Here is a 19,081-nt window from a genome sequence, read left to right as displayed (position 1 = left end):
ATATATTTCCAGTTACGTTACTTTTGATTCTGACCTATTCCCATATCATACAATAAACCCAAAACTTTTGCAAGGGTTTTTCAGTTCAAACCAACGAAGTGATTGTACGTACGTATGGTGCACTATTATTACCAGTTAAAAGGTTTCCAGTCAGTCATTCAATGGATTTCTTATCAAGACAGACCACCTTGTCCTTTGTTATTGAAATCAAATCAGTATTACGACAAATTTTACGGTGCAAAAGACGTGCGTGTGTTTTCCGTCCAAATCGGGTCTTTCTGTGATAATTGAATTAGGCGTTGGACTTTTTGTGATTGAAACTGGACGGAAATGAGGATGTTTGAGCTCTTTATCAGTGTCCATTTCGTGAACCTTGTTCAGTTCACAATCAGAGCCCAAGGCTTAAAGGGAGTTTCAGATACTCAAACACGTCCACACACTCAAATATTCGTTCGAGTGATAAGAACCTAGTTACTCAGAGCCCCAAAATGCACCCTATTCAGGCAAAGTTTGATCGGTAAGTTGGACTTTTTTAAAACCCATCACAAACGACTAAAAAAACGACTAAAAAAATCATATCAAGATGTACCTTATTTCTAATAGGACCAAACATTTAAAGCTGTTCTTACGACAAGTGAGTAAAACTCGATCGAAATGGTTGAAATATTCCACCGGCTGCGATTTCAAAGACTTAAAGATGAAGGCCGAGAACGGAGCTCAAAAAGGCTTTGAGGAGTCGTGGCATCAAATTAATCCTCATTACAATATTGTGTCAAGACGTTAAAACATTGTTTGTTGCAAAATTTCAGGATTAAAACAAAATAGCTGTTGTGTTGATTTTTTATATTCTATGTGCATTTCATGTGAGAGCATGGATTCATGCCAGAAGAGAGATTCATCACTCTTGGTCTGAAGTGTATCACTTTCAGACGTTTACTTGTCAGGGAAAGACGTAAACACATTTAGCATTCGGAAAATCTCCGTATTGCGACCACAAAAAAATTGCTTTTGGTGCTGAAAACAACTAAGTGATCAAAAAAAGTGAGTTTTGAATACATCCCGAAAAAACAAAGCAGAGGATGGTTCTTATTGCTACAAATTCCAGCAAAATGAAGGAAGGAAAGCTTGCTCAATTTTCATCTAGCGGTATTCGCGAGAAAAAAGTGGTTCAAGTTTTAGGAATATTTGTGAACGAACATGCAAAATGTTAAGATGAATCCAAGGATCCGAATCTTGAATGAAAATTCAATTGAAAGTTCTGACTTTAGGCAAATTGATCTAAAGGTTATTGATAGTAGATGCAATTTTAGATTATGGCAAATGTATGCATGTTGAAATAAAATACATGATAGTCGCATATATCAAAAACTAATCATGAGCTGAAACAATAAACATAATAGACATTTTTCGCTTCGTCTCATCAATATCAGAGTGCATCGCCAACTGTCGTTCAAAAAAGCTAAAATGTTCCTTCGATGAAAGCACAAGTTTCCAATTCTTTCAACAATGGATCATCATCGTCTTTGATGTATTTGTAAACACAGTAGATTTATTTAATCATGTACAGAGTTTGAGAAGGGATTGAACAAGCATTGGAAATTAGCTTGATGAAAAAAGCGAAAGCACCAGTGGTCGACTTATTGCGCCGCTATTTTTCCTTCCATAAGAATTGTCATATATAAGAAGGAAAAAAACCTTTTAGTGTCGAAGAGAAGCTTCCATATTTAGAACAACAACCGAGTGGTTGGTTGGTTCTTCATTGGTTTTCTCCCCCGTCATCTCACCAACGAGTTTATTGGCACCAAATACGTTCCATGGGTCAAATTATTTACATGAGACACCCATGGATATCTTTGCAGGCTGTTCATAAACGAGTATGTAAAAGTCATCCAATACGAACAACTCACTTGTTTATAAAGCCCAGATGTTGCATCATGGAGAAGACCACAGCCGGGGTTCGAGTCTCCTCAATGACCCTGGGGACGAAGGTAAATTTGCAGAAATCCCGATCAATGTCCATGATCGACGGAATGGATTCGAGAACCAGTTTATTGACATCCTCCTCCATAACCTGCGGAGAAAAAGATACATCGAAGAAGCGATCAACATGCGTTCTAGGCAAGTCTGAGAACGAGTCGAACAAATCCCAAATGTCAATCAACTGCCAAGGGAGCAGCAACAACAACAACGACGACGACAACAACAACAACGAGAGAAATAACTGGAACATTGGAACAAGCGAAATGAAGAACGGGACCAACCTGAAAGCTCAATAGTTGATCCGGTCTAGTGTGCGAGTGTTGCTGGGAAAGGAAAATCGAGAAGGGAGCATAATTAATGGCACACACACGCAGACACACAGTGAGAGAGTTTGGTTAAAGCACCCGAGAATACTGACACATACTTAGAAGAAGCTCTGGAAAAAGTAACCGAAAGGATTTGGGTCCGAAGGGAAAAAAAACAAGGCCGGGGAGAGAAAGAGAGGGACAGGAAGCTCAAAAAGGCCAGTAAGAGAAAAGTTGCTGCCAAAGCTCTTGAAAGTTTGTCAAAGGAAAAAAGTGAAGTTTTTTTTGGCTGGGGCCTTTCAGGGTTTGTGACAATCTTGACCTTGATCAAGGAGGCTTCGGCTACTACAAGATAGCCAATAGACAACCTTCGCACAAAGTGGTGCTTATCCAACCTTGGGGAAATGGAAAACAAAATTGCTCAACAGAGCTAAAGCATCCGGTTGAGTTATTAATGGGAAAAGGAAGCCCCTAAGGGAGATCTTTCGGGACTATTCGATTATTCCAGCACAGGCAATTGAATCTTTTTCATTCATGGTGAGCGCACCCCTTGTAAGAGAACATTTTTTTGTAATATCATATTTCTTGATCCGTCCATTTCGAAGGTTTCGTTGGTGCAGAAACGCAAGCGTCAATAATAAAAATAACAATGACATTTTTTACAAAGTATATTTTCAAAAAATGTTGAATAAATATAATATATAAATGAAAACAAAATAAGCTCTTTCTTTGCACTCTCCAAAGAGATGTGGTTGATATTGACCTTGTAAATCGTTTATTACCGATTATGTACTAAAATTGGGAACTATTTAAATCATTATTATTTGCCTTTGAAGGATTGAACTGCAGCCCATAGGAAAGGTTTTACTCATGCTTTGAATGTAAAAATTGAGTTTTCTAATCACAAGGGTACATCCAATTCAAAATTTTATAACTTATTTTCTTTGATTAACATTGCTGTTGATTATTGTACTTTTTCTTCTGTGCATGGAATGATTGTTGTCTTTGGATCAAATCACCTTTTGTCCAAAACGTTTTGAAAATTATATTTGCTCAGTCACCTGAAACTAAGTGGATCAAAAAGACTTTTAAGAAGAGAAATTCTTGGACCCAACCAGCCTTGTCAAATTACTGGCATGTAACAAAGCTTCAAAACGATTGCCAAAACATCTATCAACTGATCATTCGTTGGGGAAAGGTGAGTTAATTTTGGTCAATCAAGCCCAAGGAAAGAAAGAGAGAAAGGAAAGTTCGAGCCAATCTAAAAAACCTGAGGGAGCACTTTTGCTTGGAAATGTATTCTTACCTTCATGTGATACATCATGAGCTCATTGGACAGTTTGCTACGATATTGGGCATCTGCCACCTTCTTGTACATGAAGCTGTGGAGAATAGAAATGCCGCAGTAGGCACTGAAAGCCGAGGCAATCTCTTCATCAAACGTGGTGAAATGGCTACCCGTGGTCTTGTTACAAAGCTCGGCCACTCCGATGACCTTTTGGTCATCTTTGATGGGAAAGCACAAAATAGACCTGAAAGCAAGCACAGATTCACGGCGTTCAGAAGCAAAGTGCGTCCAAATAATGAAGCGTGTTTGTTGATCTTTCGGGAACTCGTTTGGCATCAATGTCCAAGAAGCTCTCGACTTGGCTTATCTTCCACCAATTCCAACGTACTGCGCTTGGGAGGTCAATATCTTTGGGCTCAGAGGCGATTATCACATGGTACAAAACGCATCACCACTCATTGATAATTGGCCTGATTAAGATAAGCCGAGCGACAGTATTTACTAGGATGCTAAAAAAGTGATCACTCGGTATCCATTTGGGTCTTCCTCACCTTGTTTTGAATCCAGTTACTTGGTCAATATTGCGATAAAAGAGTGGATGGCTTTGAGCATCCCGTATATTCAGCATCTCTCCAGTTCTGGCTACGTAACCCGCGATTCCCTTATCGCAAGGCAGACGGACCTCGAGGCCATTCTGAAAAAGAGAGAGCAATAAACGAGGCCCATTGATAAAACATACTGACAGAAACGGATGGCTCTGATATTCGAGTCCTTACGAGCCAATCATAATTCTTAGCTATTGGACTGTCAGGCTCAAAGAGCAAAGCTCCATAACTTGAAGGCAGGTCACAGAGTGTTCTCTGATTGGCGATGTAATTGCTCTTACGATCATATTTCCAATTTCCAGAAAATCAAAATTGCAAGTAATTACGCTTGTACTCAGAGCGGTAGTGATTTATTGTTAGATTTTAGCACTCGTAATGAAGACAATTGATTTTTGGATTGCAAATTATGGTAATCAATCTTTAAGATTTATTCTTGGCAAATTTTGGTGGATATATGATAATATGTAGATCTAGACATCCTGCTCCAACAGGATTATTATATTTTAAGATGTCCTTCCTCGTGTCATTGGCCAAGACAATTCGAAAATAACATTTGACATTCATATTATTATGATAGGTACCATTTCTAATCGCCAGCTACGTTGAGATATCAGTATTAAGTCGATCAATTGAAGTAAGAATTGATAAAACGTTTACTGCCATTTTCATAATCAGTGCCTTCCCACGAGAAACTAAAAAGGGTAATCATTTCTTACCCACTTGCCGTATAATCTACATTCTTATAAATTAATCACGAAAACAATGAAAGATACATTCATATTCTCTTGGTGAGATGAAGACCTGAGCTCTTGATAGAATTTGAGATTATTGAGAGAATTTCGACAACCAACCATTGCCAGGAGATGTGACTGCGGGTAAATTCAATTAATTCGTTCCTGAACATCAACCACAAATATGCTCGTACCCGTAGTATCAAAAGAATGATTATTTTGTTCCACATGAAAATCGCATGACATCAAAGCCAACTTGCAGCAAGGCTCAAAGTCTGCTCTGAATTGGGCTTTGGAAAAATACTTCATGGGTTATGGTGATCCTGTTGTTTTTGGTTACCAATAATGGTCCATTTAATGCAAAAGAAAGAAATGAAGAGAGATGGAATGGATGCTCATTAGATACAATAAAAGGATGAAAAGACAAAACTATCCTACTCAAAACCAGAAAAGGCTTCAAAAGATAATCCTATTTGGGTCCGTTAGGAAAGGTACTAACTTCTAAGCCATCTGTAAGCCATATTTGGGTGTTCATATACATACGTAGAGGAGAATAGCTATTCATTCAAGGGAGGAGACGTGGTGCAGTGGTTAGCACAATTTCCTGGCATGAGAGAGATCCTCCCTGACTTTTCTCAAGGAAACTTTAAGACAATAGCATATATTTTCATGGCTTATCCGCTTGACTTTTTAACTGCTTTGCTTTATGCTTCAACCAATCTGAGTTGACGATTACAGGTGACGCAGAATTTGATGGGTTCAAAGAAGGGGTCAAGAGGTTAAGCGATGACGTGAATAAGCCACGAAAAAAAATCTGTCAGTAACCACACTTACAGACAAAGAACCAATCTCATACGGAGTATGAAACTGTCCAGCACAGTTTTATATGGATGACATAATGGGAGCTCTTCTAGCAGGGCTAGGTTCGCACCTCCCACCCTAGCACACCAAATACAAAAAGTGGGTCTCTTGTCTTGTAATTTAAATAAATGAAGCTTAGAGTAGACAAACTACACCTCTTGTGTGTTTCATTTTCCGTTGAGGCAAGTTTCTATCAGTAAGGCATGGTTTCCCTTGCGTTGATGAGAGGCAAATCTAAGCCCATGAAAACCAGTTTTAATGAAGAAAAAAAATCACTTTGTCAACGTATAAGGAAAATTCTACAAATATGCTGGCTAAATTCATGATTCGACTGTCGTTCAAATACTATCCGCAATGATAAAGGTTTTTAAAGAACACGAGGATGACTTTGAAACATAAATAACAACTTAATCTTTATAGTACATTTGATGGACAATAAGCTTAGGTTTTGGGTGTCATTATCAATATTACCCATTCTCATAGATCCTTCAACTTATTAGTAATGAGCCTAGCCCAACATACGTACACTAAAATGGCCCATAAAGGTGCGCTTTCTTGAGATTTGTGAGCCAACTTGTTGCAAAATGCGATGGGTATGACTTGTCCCACAAATAAACTTTCAAAATCATTGAATTTAATCAATATGCAAGGAAAGCCATGGGCTGATACCCCTTTTCAATCATACAAAATCTTTGCGATCCATGTATTTTCTTTGTATTTGTCCATCAAGCATGGCTCTTCACCTCTCAATTTGGATCGCTCAACATGCCGCTTACAGCCACTGAATTCAATCCCAAGTCCGCATTTGGACAACTTGGTCAGGTTTGATTTCCAGTCGCCGGTTGTTGTTCTATGGTCACAACCACTAACCCCAACGTCTGGAGGCCTATTTTTCTGCTTAGAAGGTACTCTGCTCCCATCAAAACACAAACACACGCCCATCCGTTCGAATCGAAAGTGTTGGCTTCTACACTTTCATTGCTTTTGTTATCCTCACCTCTGGCGATCCATTTCTGGTTGGCGTAAGGGCCCTGGTTTTGTGGTTGGCCCCCGATTTGTTCGAGCTCGCCTCCATAGTGTCTCCATCGAAGACCTTGGCAATGAGTTCATTGGACTTGTTGTCCAGCAGAAACAAGGAACACCTGGCAGCTTGGGTCAAGGATCGAGCCTCGGACATGATCAGACGAAGCAATGTGCTCACATCGTCTATTGGGATGAACGAGAAAAAAAAACCACACACGGATTACTAAGATAGATATTCCTGGCAAGGCCTTTTAAGGTGGACTTACCGAGGTGAGTGAACAATTTTCTGGCAACGGAGAGGAGGGATTGGCATTGTTGTTTTAAACGTTTTTCTTCCTCCAAAGCCAAAGTGTTCAGCAGCAAACCATTGGTCACTCTGGGAAGAAAAAGGAAAACAAAGTTCCACATCTAGATTTGAACTCGAGAGAATAGCTTGATCTAAAACTTTGGAACTTCCCTCCTTTGAGATAATTCCATTTGGATAAGTTAGGAAGATATTCAAAATTCAAAAGGACGAAACACATTTCTTTTGTTGCTATATGATTTAAAAATCAGAATAGGTATTCTTAAGATTTTAGTACAATAGTTTATGCTTTCTGAATCGTAAAATACATATACGAAAAACTTCAACCATTCTTACGTACTCAAGGCACTCTTGGACAATGTTGATATCACTCTGATTGAATTCTGTAGGTTTGTTCACTAGGCAGGTGATCAAAGGCGTCTCATATTTGGCACAATCCACCCCAGACCACTGTTGATCGTGAGCATGGGGCGTGGTGGTGGGGCTAAATCTTCTTTGGATCGGAACCGCCATCAAGGACTGAATGGACGTGGACAGAATACCCTCCAAAGTTTCAATTTGTCTCGCGGTCAGGTCATCCAGAAACTGAGGTTTCGTCAGTGAAGCGAAAGCTTTCTCCTCGGGGAACAAGAACTCATCGCCCTGAAAATGAAACGAGTATCCTCCTCAAGTCAAGCGAAGATCGGCTTCGAATTTCAAGCCAGTCTCACTATCTGCGTGCATTAATCTGACTGATGCATCATCCGTGAGGACCGACAACCAGCATACTTAATTGGAAATTGGACCAATGACACGCAGCCCAAAGCATGTTGATTTTGGCTCGGGTTCCGAGTTCGACTCCACTCATAATGAGAACCATTACAACGAGGAGTTATTTCGCCTTGTCATCAATTACGAGCCAGCCCTCCCCTCCCCCCCCCCCCTCCCTTTCCAACATTGTTACTTGTTCAACCGAATTGGATCTCAAAGCGTCTCCTTCAAACGATAATGGGCCAAATTGACAAGGGGGAAAACTCACCAACAGATGAGGAAAAAACGAATGTCAAGAAGAGCGAGGCCGTTTTCGAACCAGGAGATACACGTCAAGATAAAAGGCTACTGCAGAGTAAGTGGAGTGAAAACTCACAGATGCCCTCGAAAGCCTTTTGTAGGTCGTTCTGCAACGCTCTGAGGGTCGTTGGAAGTAGAGTTGAAATTGAAACAGACGCCACTTAAGTACCGTCAACTGGGAATATCACGGAGGTATGGAGCTTTCAAAGACTTCATGAGAGACACTCGTATCAAGAAAAGGGCCCTAAATGGACCCTGGAGTCGTCTTGAACAATTCATGAATAAGACAAAGATCGAATGAGGTTCAAGAGGCTTGGTTTGATTCAACAAAAATGTACTCTAAAAGTTGTGCTTGGTACATATATATATATACTCGGTCTGGCTTGATATTGGCAGCCCTGGCGGGGTTAAATTGATAAACTTTTTTTTTCTCTCACGGTGTTTTGCTTCCTTTTATTACGGCCAAAGTTTTTCGGTTCTTACATCCGGCAGTAATAATTTAAGTCACAGAAACTCGATGTTTTCTCCGACAGATATTGGCCAGATGACCTTTCCAGACAGCCTTCACGGAAAGTTCATTCATCTCCGCTCTTGATTGGATGATATGCTAGCCAAAAGCCTCTGTATTCAATATTGAGTGAGCGGTAGAAAATCAAGACTCGTTTATTGTCTTGTTAATTAACTCAGTCGTAATCTGCTCGTATTGTGAGGCTCCCAATTTGAAAAAGCTCCTGTCACGTCACGGTAAAATTTGTATTCTCATGAACGAAGAACTGGGCTAACGAGGATATAATTCACCTCATGGCCTACTTCGGCTCCTTGTCCGTTCGTTTCATTGTGGTCCAAATGCCGCCCTGACAATATAATCTCTCGCGACTTCTCTCTCCATCCAACATCCAACTCGTTAAAGCATCCACATTGCGGCTCGAAACTCTTCTGTCATTTCTCAAGAGATTGGTGAGTGTGTGTGTGTATGGGTGTGTGGGTGTGGGGGGGTGAAGTAGAGTTGGTGCTAGTGGCATTGTTGATGAGATTCCCTGGTGTGACAAGTAGTGGCTTACCTCCAATCGAATTGGGGATTTCCTGGCTTCCGTTCCAATCACGGAGAGATAAAGCATGCGTTGAGAATCCTGGTGGACATCGATGAATCGAGATGGAACGATAAAGCACACCTCGGCTCCAGTAGCTTCAGCCAGCTGATCCGAGGGAAAGGGAAAGAGTTCGAGAATACATATCACAAGTGGGTAATCTTCATTAATCTTAGGTGACTGAATGATAGAGTGAATTGAGAGAGTTATTGCCAGACGATTATTAGATGAGTAACTGTTGAATACCCAGGCCGATGGTGCAAAGACAGGAGCAAAAGGGAATAGCTATATTCCGGGCGGACTTTTCGGAAATATTCTGGCAATTACTGTACTTTCAAACAATTGTTTGTTGTGAAAAGGTGGCATTTTTTTCGTCTAGACTGTCTTTGAGTTGTGAGCAGATGATTAAAAGGGAGAAAAATGAATTTGAAAGCCAGACAACGTGGAAAAAATTGAAATAATTTTGCACAGGTAAATAAGCTGTCATACAAAAGCAGTTAACGGTTGTAGAGAATATACCAGGAATAAAGCAGTGTGTACTGACGATGGTACCAACTCAGTCCTTTATTTATTTATTACCCAATACCTTTTATTCCTATATTCCTTTATCGCCTACTTTTGGTGTTGGAATGGACGAACATACAATACAATACAATACAATACAATACAATACTAATGAACATTGGTAATAGCAGCACGCTGTGTTCTTTAATATGAGTTTCCAATCTTTAATTTCAAAATGTTTTGATCAAAGCACCAAAACGTAAAATTCGCCATTTTCCTTAAAGTTCAAGCAGTTTGTTTGGAGAAACTCAATCTTTTACGATGCTTCAGGCATTCTGCTCTGCTACTCACATGTTTATTGATCTCCTTCTGAATGTCATCGGCATTCTTGTCTTGGATCTTGATCACCAGGTCCAGAAGACCCTTATTGGTGGACGTGGGGGACAATCTTTGGCCTTGAACGCTTTGTTCCATGGTGTGATAATCCGTTGGGGCACTCGGCATTGGGTCACATCACTAAAAGAATCCCAGGAATCTAAGATTAAGTCAAGACAGAGACGCTGACCTCATGAAGAAACCAGTCTAGACAAAAGAATCCTGGAGCGGAAACGGTCCGTCCGAATTACAGTCACCCTACTGCATTGTTTTATTTTTTGTTGCTTCAGAAGAGCCGCAAGAGGGACTAAATTATCTTGTTTGACACAGTCCTAAAACACCCAATTCTCCCATGCACAACGACGACGGAATCTTTTGGGATATCAAGAGGGTTGATTGATTGTCGAAAGAGAGGAATCTTGTGCGGTACGGAATGTTTCAGTTTTTTTCAAAAACTAAAAGAAGCAGCTTGCAGTCACTATGGTATCGAACTGAAAATCAGGATGTATTTTGATTGGTCAATTAATTTGGCGTGGCGTTTTAACCCATTTGGGTCGATGCCAATAGGTATATGTACTTCGTTTAACCCATGGATGGATGGTTTGCCGCATTAACAAAAACGGCGATTTTGCCTGAGCGCCTCCTTGAAATGATATTAATGGTGTCATAGAATGAATATACCCGCCTAATTCCAAAGCAATTGCATCTTTCCGTCAGGTCTTCCTCTTGTTTAAAGTGAGCTGTAGCTCTGTGTCAAGTCCATTCTTGGCGCAATGCAGTTCAAGACGAAAGTGTTCAAATCGGCCCTTTTTTCAAGATCTTGGAACATGTGAAAAACGATAGTGTTTCTAATTCCCGTTTTTTTTCGAAATATTATACTAAGTTCGTGGCCTTGGCCCCTAGTGGAACCGGGGAAGGTCAAAGTTTGGGCGAGTTTTTTCGGCTCCAGGATTCTCAAATTGGCCACCCTGATTTTCAGTTCGGGCCTCACTTTCTGCCTCGCGAAATTGAGTATATTCCACGAAGGAGCCTTGAGATCTCGACATTGTATTCAGCATTTCAAATTCTGACTTGGAATAAACAACTGGAAACCTTTATCAGAGTGCTCCAAGGCCAAACATTTTGAGAATTTGGGTTGAAAGTTAAGGACGTTTTGTTGTATGAATAACAATTTATTACGCACATCAACGGAGAAAGCGCCTCAAGAGCGAACTACAATGTTCAGGGTATTATTATGACGGGGGAAATCTGCCCATATCCAATTTTGCAATGCAGATTTTGTACCTCAAGGTTTTTAGGTACATTTCTGCTTTTTTGTATATAGGGCCTAAAAAGTTTGAAAACTTGAAAAGGGATGAATTTGATCGTTGCTTCATTTCAGACGCTAAAAGGTCAAGGTTCAAATAAATAAGGTTTCCCCTCCCGTTCAGAATGGGAGCCGGCGACTCAGACAGAAGCCGGCTTCGCTCCTAGAAATTCCCAAATGTCTTGGATCAGAAGTCAACTTCTCGATCATTCAAAATCAGAAGTCAACTTCTCGATCATTCAAAATCTCAATCGTCCCTACTAGTTCAATGGTGGAAAAGTACGTTACAAATGAATTGAGATGTGAGCATTTTTCATCATCTCAGATGAGAGAGGGAAGGCAATGAGATGAAGATAACATCTGACCCTATTTCAACGTCCAAGTTCACATATATTTCAAGATAAGCCTCAAGTGCACAGTTGCAGAAACCTAGCCGTGTTTGGGATTTTAGGGAACTGTTTAATTCACGCATTCTCTGAAATGTGATCCCAGCCCAAAATTGGGCGGATATGCCTATTACGTCAGGGCCTGGACGGGCTTTCAATTGGGCATCAAGTGATCAATCAAGTAATGCCGTGCTAATAAAAACGAAATGAAGATCAAAAGTATTTTGCCAAGTGTTGCTTATCACAATGCAAACTAAATGGCCTGCATTTCTGGAAACGTTGTATCACAAATTCACATTTATAGAGATGACTGAATGCGCGTTGTTTCATTTTTGTAGCCCTTTCAGTTGTCCTTTATCCATTTCCAACTCGTTTGCTCGAGGAAAAAAAGAACAAATACCGAGAAGGCTAAGCAATATATGCATGGACGAATGACCCCCAAACATGCGACCGTGTGCCATCCACTTTCATTAGTAACTCGACCATGATTCTCCGCGTCCCTTTGGCCACAAAAGGCTCATGTTATTCAGTACTCATGCGGACGCACCGTGCTAGCAATTCTACTAACGCCACATTTGACCTTTATCATAAGTAGAGCTCGGATGAATTTGCTATTTATTTTAAGATTTTGTTTTCATTTTAGCCCTGTTAATTCTTTACAGGAGACCAAGATACAGGCTTCACTCACGCAACATCTCCACTTTTGGGAGGTCATTTACTCATAAGGTAATAAATGTCCTCCAGTGTCAGGCGATGCTGCTTGTTAGAGTCTTTTCATTTGTATGATAAAACAGGTGAAATTCTCGATCAAGTGTTCATTTTTCATGCCGTTATTATTGAACGGTACAACTATGCAGAGAGATCGCAACAAAGAAATGTAGAAAGATGGACTAATGTAGGTATAAATCTACATTATCTACGTGAATCAATATATGCAAAGAGTTCAAACAAAATAAAGGCTAAGTAGTAATGGAGAAATATAATCGATTTAGATATTGTACACCACTTTTGGTCGGGATCTCATTTCAGTATATTTTTATCAAAACATATGAAATCTTAGCCTGTATTTATTTTGCTTTATTGAGACTATTAATTAAAGTTACAACACCACTTTTTCTGTTCTCAGGTGTCAAAATATTACCAATTGGATCAAAAATGTTAATTTTTACTCCTTCAAAGCATGTTGCTAAAACTTCAGTAGAATCTTGGAGGAAATTAGGAGAAGGGGAAACCCTGTTGCTGAATTCTTGTGATCCAAAAGCCTATGAATATTCTCGACATAAACATCTCCAACGATCATATCAGGTCCATTATCTACAACTACGAGTACATCTGAATTGGAGGCTGTAGTTTTTCTCCGTTCGTCACGTTAGGGGCCAAGCCAATTCGTTGAATATTGTTCCATGGGTGCTTAAGAAGGGTTGGGACCGAAACGAGGTACTCGTATTCACATAGTACAGGAAGCTGATGGTAAAAGTCAACCAGCTTCCATGCTTGATATTGACGTGACTTCAATATTGACCAAGTAATTTTGTAATTGACCTCCGGAGGGCGCTTCCAATGTTTCTCCCACCCAATGGTTCGGAACAAAGGAACAGAGATGCACTTATACTTAAATCGCAATGAATTGGTGCTGGAACCAAATCCTGAACCACAATCACCATTATGACGAATCATGTAAAAGCAAGGCCAAAAAGCGTTCAGTGCGACACAAACTCCTACTTGAGCTCCTATTGGTAATGCTTTGTTCTTTTGAATATTTGTCTTATGGTAAGCTGGGGTAAATCTTCGAGTTTGTTCGAGAAACAAACGCGTGTGAAATCGAGTGTTGAACTTTCAAGCGTCACTTTAAGTGGGAAATTTATCTTGGAGTTGTTCAAGCCTTTGACTAATTACAACGATTTTGGTTTCTTGCTCAATTGGGTGTACTTAATTGCTAACTAAGCAGATAGTCAAGATTGGATTAATGACTTCATTTGTGAAAGGAAATCCCAACGGGGAGGAGTGCCATCGTTAGTGGTTTCTATTTTGAGTGAAAGACAGACAAAGTGGTTTGGTAAAATCGAAATCGAAAGGATGAAAATGTTCAGCGTTGTGGAGGGGAAGTTTTTTTTAACAAAAACTCATTTTTCTTGATCATGCAACATGTAATAAAGTTATAAAGTTACAAAAAGTAGTACCATTTCTAAAGGTTGCATGAAGTTATTCCCCAAAGAACTCTGAACAAATAACACCAGTTTCAAGAGCATTCAAATTGCATTTCATTTTTAGGTAGGGATCAAAGGCCAAAAAACACGTTTTTGACACACTTTTTATCGCGTTTCATTTACCAAAATGTCAAAGCTCCATTTTCAGTCCAATCATTTCCTTGGTCATTTATCGCGATTGTCTCAAGGGGGTTACTAAACTTTTATTATCCTTTGAGTTTCAACGGTCTTGAATTAAAGGCTTTGAAGTGAACCTAGATTTCGACATTTTGGCGGGTTTTATGGGACCCCAACCTAAGCTAAAAAAGGAAGAAACCGAGTGAAGTCCCAATCAAAATCCCTTCAAATCAACATCAAATCCATCTTTTTAATTTGTTTGATAAGTTACCTCAAGGGTTCAATAACTCATTTACGATTCAGATCGTCGGAGAGATGACATGAGCGAATTTGATAAAAAAAAAGCAAACTTGACACTTTCGACTAAACAAGAGTGTTTCCATTCAATAGTTCAAATGCCATTCAAACAACTTCGTCTTATCAAAAGATGTCATTAGATTCAACTGACATCCTGGACCTTCACGACAACTTGAGGGAACAGCATATCAATCTGTGCACGCTACGTTTCTAAGCTGTCCTCAAGGCTAGTATCTCTTTGGTCCATTGTCAGCAAATCGTGGTTCCCACTCATCTCTTTCATGTCTTGTCTCTATGGGCATAGGAGTACAAATATAAAAGCCCGGTCGAGAGGAGCCTTTTTTGAGCTGGATAATAGCACTTCATTAGAGCGACACCACCGGGCTCGTCGTCGTCGTCGTCGTCGTCGTTGATGTTTGCTCAGTCCACACCAATATGATCCATCCAAGGGCAGATTGCTCCTTATCCATCGGATACAAAACGATAAGCACACACACCTATCGACTGCATCTCTCAATGGCATACACTACGTAGCGAGGATATTCAAAGCGAATATTAAGTATGTCGTCCCACTGTACTTTCCAATGGGTAGGTCATAAAAGTTCTGTCTTATTGACATGGCAAACATACAGGTAATTGGAGTATAAACAAAGTTGGCCTGGATATTGCAGAATTGATAACGCGCCTTTAAGCATTCGCATCATCATCATCATCATCATCATCATCAAACTATTAAGGGCTGGATGCGTCTTCAAAGAGTTCTTTGTGCAAGTCTTCTTACCTGTTGGTCTGACTAGAAACACCTGTACAAGGTGCATGAACGAGTACGTACACTGAAAATCAATCCCAAATCGTCTTCCAGAGCGGTCTTGAAGTAAGCAAAGATAGGGACCCAAACCAATGGATCAGGTGGTATCTTTAGTGCTCGTTTCACGTGGAGATGTGGAGAGAAAACTAGAAAACTTGTCGTTGATCATCCAGGCGTCTTCACAAAACTGACGCATGTTCTCTCTCCATTCTAAAAGTGACGTATGGACTGTTCAATGTGAGTGTGAGTGTGTTATGTTTCGAGTGTAGGACTTGTCGGACTCCTGAGGGCGAGATGCCCCCTCCCAAAACGGATTGAGCCGACGATGTGTGTGTCTGTCTGTGTGTCTGTCTGTATGTCTGTGTAATACACACACACACACACTCACTCACAACTAGTGGGCAGAGAGTGTCGGAAGAACGGAGAGGCGAGAAAAGTGAGCAGCGAAGATTCCTGGGAGAACGAGAAAGACGAGCATGTATACGTACTTACTTACGTACGTACGTAGCAAGAAAGAGAAAGAGAAGAGGGAGAACGAGAAGGAGAAGGAGAGGGAGGAACTCTCCGAGCTATTGCTTTTCGCCCTCCGGCGGCTTTTGAACACGGCTGGATTGAGTCGGATGGAGAGAGAGATGGGGAGATGGGGAGACAAAATTTGATTCTTGATCAATTTGGTCTTTTGAGGCCAGAATTTGGGTGAGGGGGAGGACAATGAGTCTCTCGGATACTAGAACGCGGCATGTCCACCAAGTCTACTACTAGTACAGGGTGCTCTCTGTTTCGGCTTCGGTTTCAGTAATTTCCCAGGCGTTAATTGAACGTTCCATAATGAATTTCTCCCTCCCTCGTATGTATGCGTAATAAAGCTGCACACAAAGGTCCATGTTTTTCATTGGGACTACTGTATTAACCTGATTATTAACCGTGGGAGGCTCTGAGTAGAGTTGTCCTCCGGAACCAAGCCAATCCGATATAAATATTCGTCATTCAAATCCGAACTCCATTAGAAGGTATCCTCAGTTTTTTATGTCAACAAACCCTCACCAAAATGGAACTGAATGTAAAAAAAAAAATATTCAATGAAAAAATAGTTCGAAATTCGAGTGAGGTGGCTTTTTGAATCTACACATGCACCAAGCTCTAATTCATTTATTTACGCAAAAAGACTTATTGAAAAAAGTAAAAAAAGAAAAAAAAACAGCGAGCTTTCAAAGTTTCGAATTAATTATGAATCAAAAGCCATCAGCCGAATCGGATTCAAGCCAATCTAAATCTGAATTCGAAAGTGCCTAATCTGATTGAAGATTAACAGTTATTGATATTTTCGAATAAATTTCGATCTTTTTGGGCTCAATCCAATTCGAATCCGAAAAGTCGGATCCGATGTACAGCTCTAGCTCAGAAGCGGGAAGGTCCTGAAATTCTGGTTTGCTTAAAAGTTCAAGACCATTCCATTAACGGTGAGAGTTTAATGGACAAGGTAGTTATTTACTCAACCTGCACCATTGTCTTTCTGCAATAACCACGATTTTCATTACTTTTCTCCAACCCCGTTTTATGGACTCTCGAGTTAACTTTTTCCATTTCGTTTCTGTGTATTGAATATTTTCTCCAGCCTTGAGATCACAGCCTTGTTCATAACTAATCTTAATTTGTGCCATTTAAGTTTATAAGGATTGTTTTAATATTCTACATTTACTGACACGATTGAGAGTCGTAATAGAGATTGTTACTGTCTTTGAAGTGATAAAATGGTCTTAGATGGTCGGAAATAACAAGTATATGACTAAGTATGTATCTTTGACTCTCACAGATGCAAACAGCCTTGCCGAAACTGAATAACATTTGGGATGCTTTGCAAAATGGATGGATATGCTTGCTTGGCTTGAAATGGCCCTATGAAAGTTCCACTTTTGTCATGACGGTCTTTTTCTTTCTTTGGCAAGATTTGTACTTACATGCAAGGAAGAAACTTGCAAGCTTCTTGGTTCGTGTTTCGGCAAAATTTATCGCATTATTTGCATCCGATCATTTCAACAAGTATCGTTTTTGGTTCAAGTTTAAGGATACCATGATGTGAATGATTGGCACAGACAGGGGGTGACAAAGACCTTTTCAAGTAAGAAAAATGATTCAGGGAAATTGGCTACTCATCCCCAAGGTTAGGTTTCCATTAAAAATGGACATTTACGATGAGACAGGGCACAAAAAATAGCTTGCAAGACGAGCTTTTATGGGTCATGGAATATAAATGATCCTGCCCGCCATAAAAAAATGCAGTTGAGGGTGCTGTGGTATGCAACGTCCCTTGAGTGGGAAATTTTGGTTTTACATATCTTTCTTGATACACTTGCATTCGTTGAAAATCAGAGCGATTTTATGTTTCAAAAGTTGGGTTTTGGTGAGGCATGTGTATCATGTTTCCTAGTTAAGTGATACCATGTTCAAGCATTTGAGCAAGCTCTGGTATCAGCAAACAAGTGTGCCAGTCAGAATTTGCCTAAATGTCTCCTTAGTTTTCTAAAAACTGTCACGTGTCAATTAAAACATCTTTTAATTTATCAATGTACATAGCAAAGGGTAGGTAAAATCGCAACCTAGCAAAATCTGCTCGATGGCTCATATCGTAAGAATTTGTGAGGAAACAACATATCTTAGATCTGAGTATCTTTTTTTTGGTTTGGTTTGGTTTTTCAGGGGCTTTTCTAACCGCTACAGGGAATGTCATCCCCAGTACTATTAAAATGAAAGGTTATCATTCGTCTATTTATTACCTTTCAATCTTTATATGAAATTTGAGTTGGCAGACCTAGTTAGTCCTTGAATGTAGGGTTGATGAAATCTTGATTTCCCTAGATATCCAACCCTTCATGTAAATGTATCAACACTTGGATTTATCGTCAAATACAACTCACAACAACTATTAAGCCCCAACACTAGTTTATTGATTCTTACCTTTCGCTAGTTATCGCAGAGTCCCTCGTTGGACGAACTTGTCCCCGTCAACTGCCACTATTCTAATGATTATTCACCCATTACTTCGCCGAAAATGTTTGAGGCCAACCAGCCCAATGCTCTACATTTACCAACACCAAGTCAACCGCTCAATCCTCCACATTGACCTCGAAACCACGAACACGTCAACAGCCCGAGCCTTCCTCAAGAAGACCAGTCCATTCCGGCCTTTGAATGACTCAGTACCTGTGTGTAGAGAAAATTTGAAGACTACATCTTGAATTTTGGTTGCATTGGACAGCTTTCCCTTTTTCCGTGGTGGTCGCCGCCTCCAAAGTTCTCGCTTGCTCGCTCCCTTGTCTCACAAGCCTTTGGGCAGCTTTCTCCTCTAGCAATGTTCCATTTCCCTCTGCAATTCTCACACCTCAATTCGCCAACTTGGGACCCGGGGGGAATCTGAATGCATCACTCATTTGTGCTTGATGCTATTAAAGCAGAGAGGCAACAGTGAAAAGATGGAAGTGAAGGGATTGTTGGCAGCATTGAGAGATTCACAGGAGAACCTAGAAACTCTAGAAAAATCGCCAATTCATGAGATGCGATTGCAGAGGGATGGGAACGAGGTTTGTGCCAACTCAGTGATATCCAAGGGAGAATCATTCATGGCTTCAAGTGTACAAGAAACCTGCTCATTTCTACCCAAACACACTCTTAACTTGAGCCCTTAAGTAATTGCTTGTGCATTCTGTGCGCACACGAGATTTTCACTTTGTTAATGGTGGATATTTTTCGCTAACCGTTATCAAACATTTTCCCTCTGCATTTTTTGCCCTTGGATCTCATTCGAGAAAGTGGGATTGAGATGTATTCTCATATCAATCAAACTGGCAT

General features: G+C 40.2%; 1 protein-coding gene and 1 long non-coding RNA gene across 6 annotated transcripts in view; one reads left to right on the top strand and one right to left on the bottom strand.

Annotated features, from left to right (window-relative positions):
* The window catches only part of LOC131877915 (cGMP-dependent 3',5'-cyclic phosphodiesterase-like), a 22,778-nt gene extending 4,008 nt beyond the window's left edge, over window positions 1-18,770 (bottom strand). Inside the window, exons 1-10 of one of the 5 annotated variants that reach the window (XM_059223755.1) lie at window positions 18,191-18,770; window positions 10,091-10,255; window positions 9,209-9,343; window positions 7,438-7,739; window positions 7,060-7,169; window positions 6,768-6,976; window positions 4,125-4,267; window positions 3,592-3,817; window positions 2,262-2,303; window positions 1,908-2,071 (exon numbers count right to left, since the gene is read on the bottom strand). In XM_059223755.1, coding sequence (XP_059079738.1) covers window positions 1,908-2,071; window positions 2,262-2,303; window positions 3,592-3,817; window positions 4,125-4,267; window positions 6,768-6,976; window positions 7,060-7,169; window positions 7,438-7,739; window positions 9,209-9,343; window positions 10,091-10,243 — 1,484 coding nt within the window. In that variant the 5' untranslated portion in view covers window positions 10,244-10,255; window positions 18,191-18,770. Of the gene's footprint in view, window positions 1-1,907; window positions 2,072-2,261; window positions 2,304-3,591; window positions 3,818-4,124; window positions 4,268-6,767; window positions 6,977-7,059; window positions 7,170-7,437; window positions 7,740-8,115; window positions 8,390-9,208; window positions 9,344-10,090; window positions 10,256-15,208; window positions 15,518-18,190 lie in introns of those variants that run through there. The other 4 variants (XM_059223753.1, XM_059223754.1, XM_059223756.1 and 1 more) reach the window with 4 other exon arrangements.
* Window positions 243-844, top strand: LOC131877917 (uncharacterized). Its single transcript, XR_009372928.1, has 2 exons — window positions 243-517; window positions 604-844. It is a non-coding gene; the product is annotated as an uncharacterized LOC131877917 (long non-coding RNA).
* Window positions 18,771-19,081: the final 311 nt, after the last annotated feature.

This window comes from Tigriopus californicus, chromosome 3, assembly GCF_007210705.1.
Source record: "Tigriopus californicus strain San Diego chromosome 3, Tcal_SD_v2.1, whole genome shotgun sequence".
Lineage (NCBI taxonomy): Eukaryota > Metazoa > Arthropoda > Copepoda > Harpacticoida > Harpacticidae > Tigriopus > Tigriopus californicus.
Note: the sequence above shows the minus strand (reverse complement) of the source record. Positions and strands in the feature narration are given on the sequence as shown.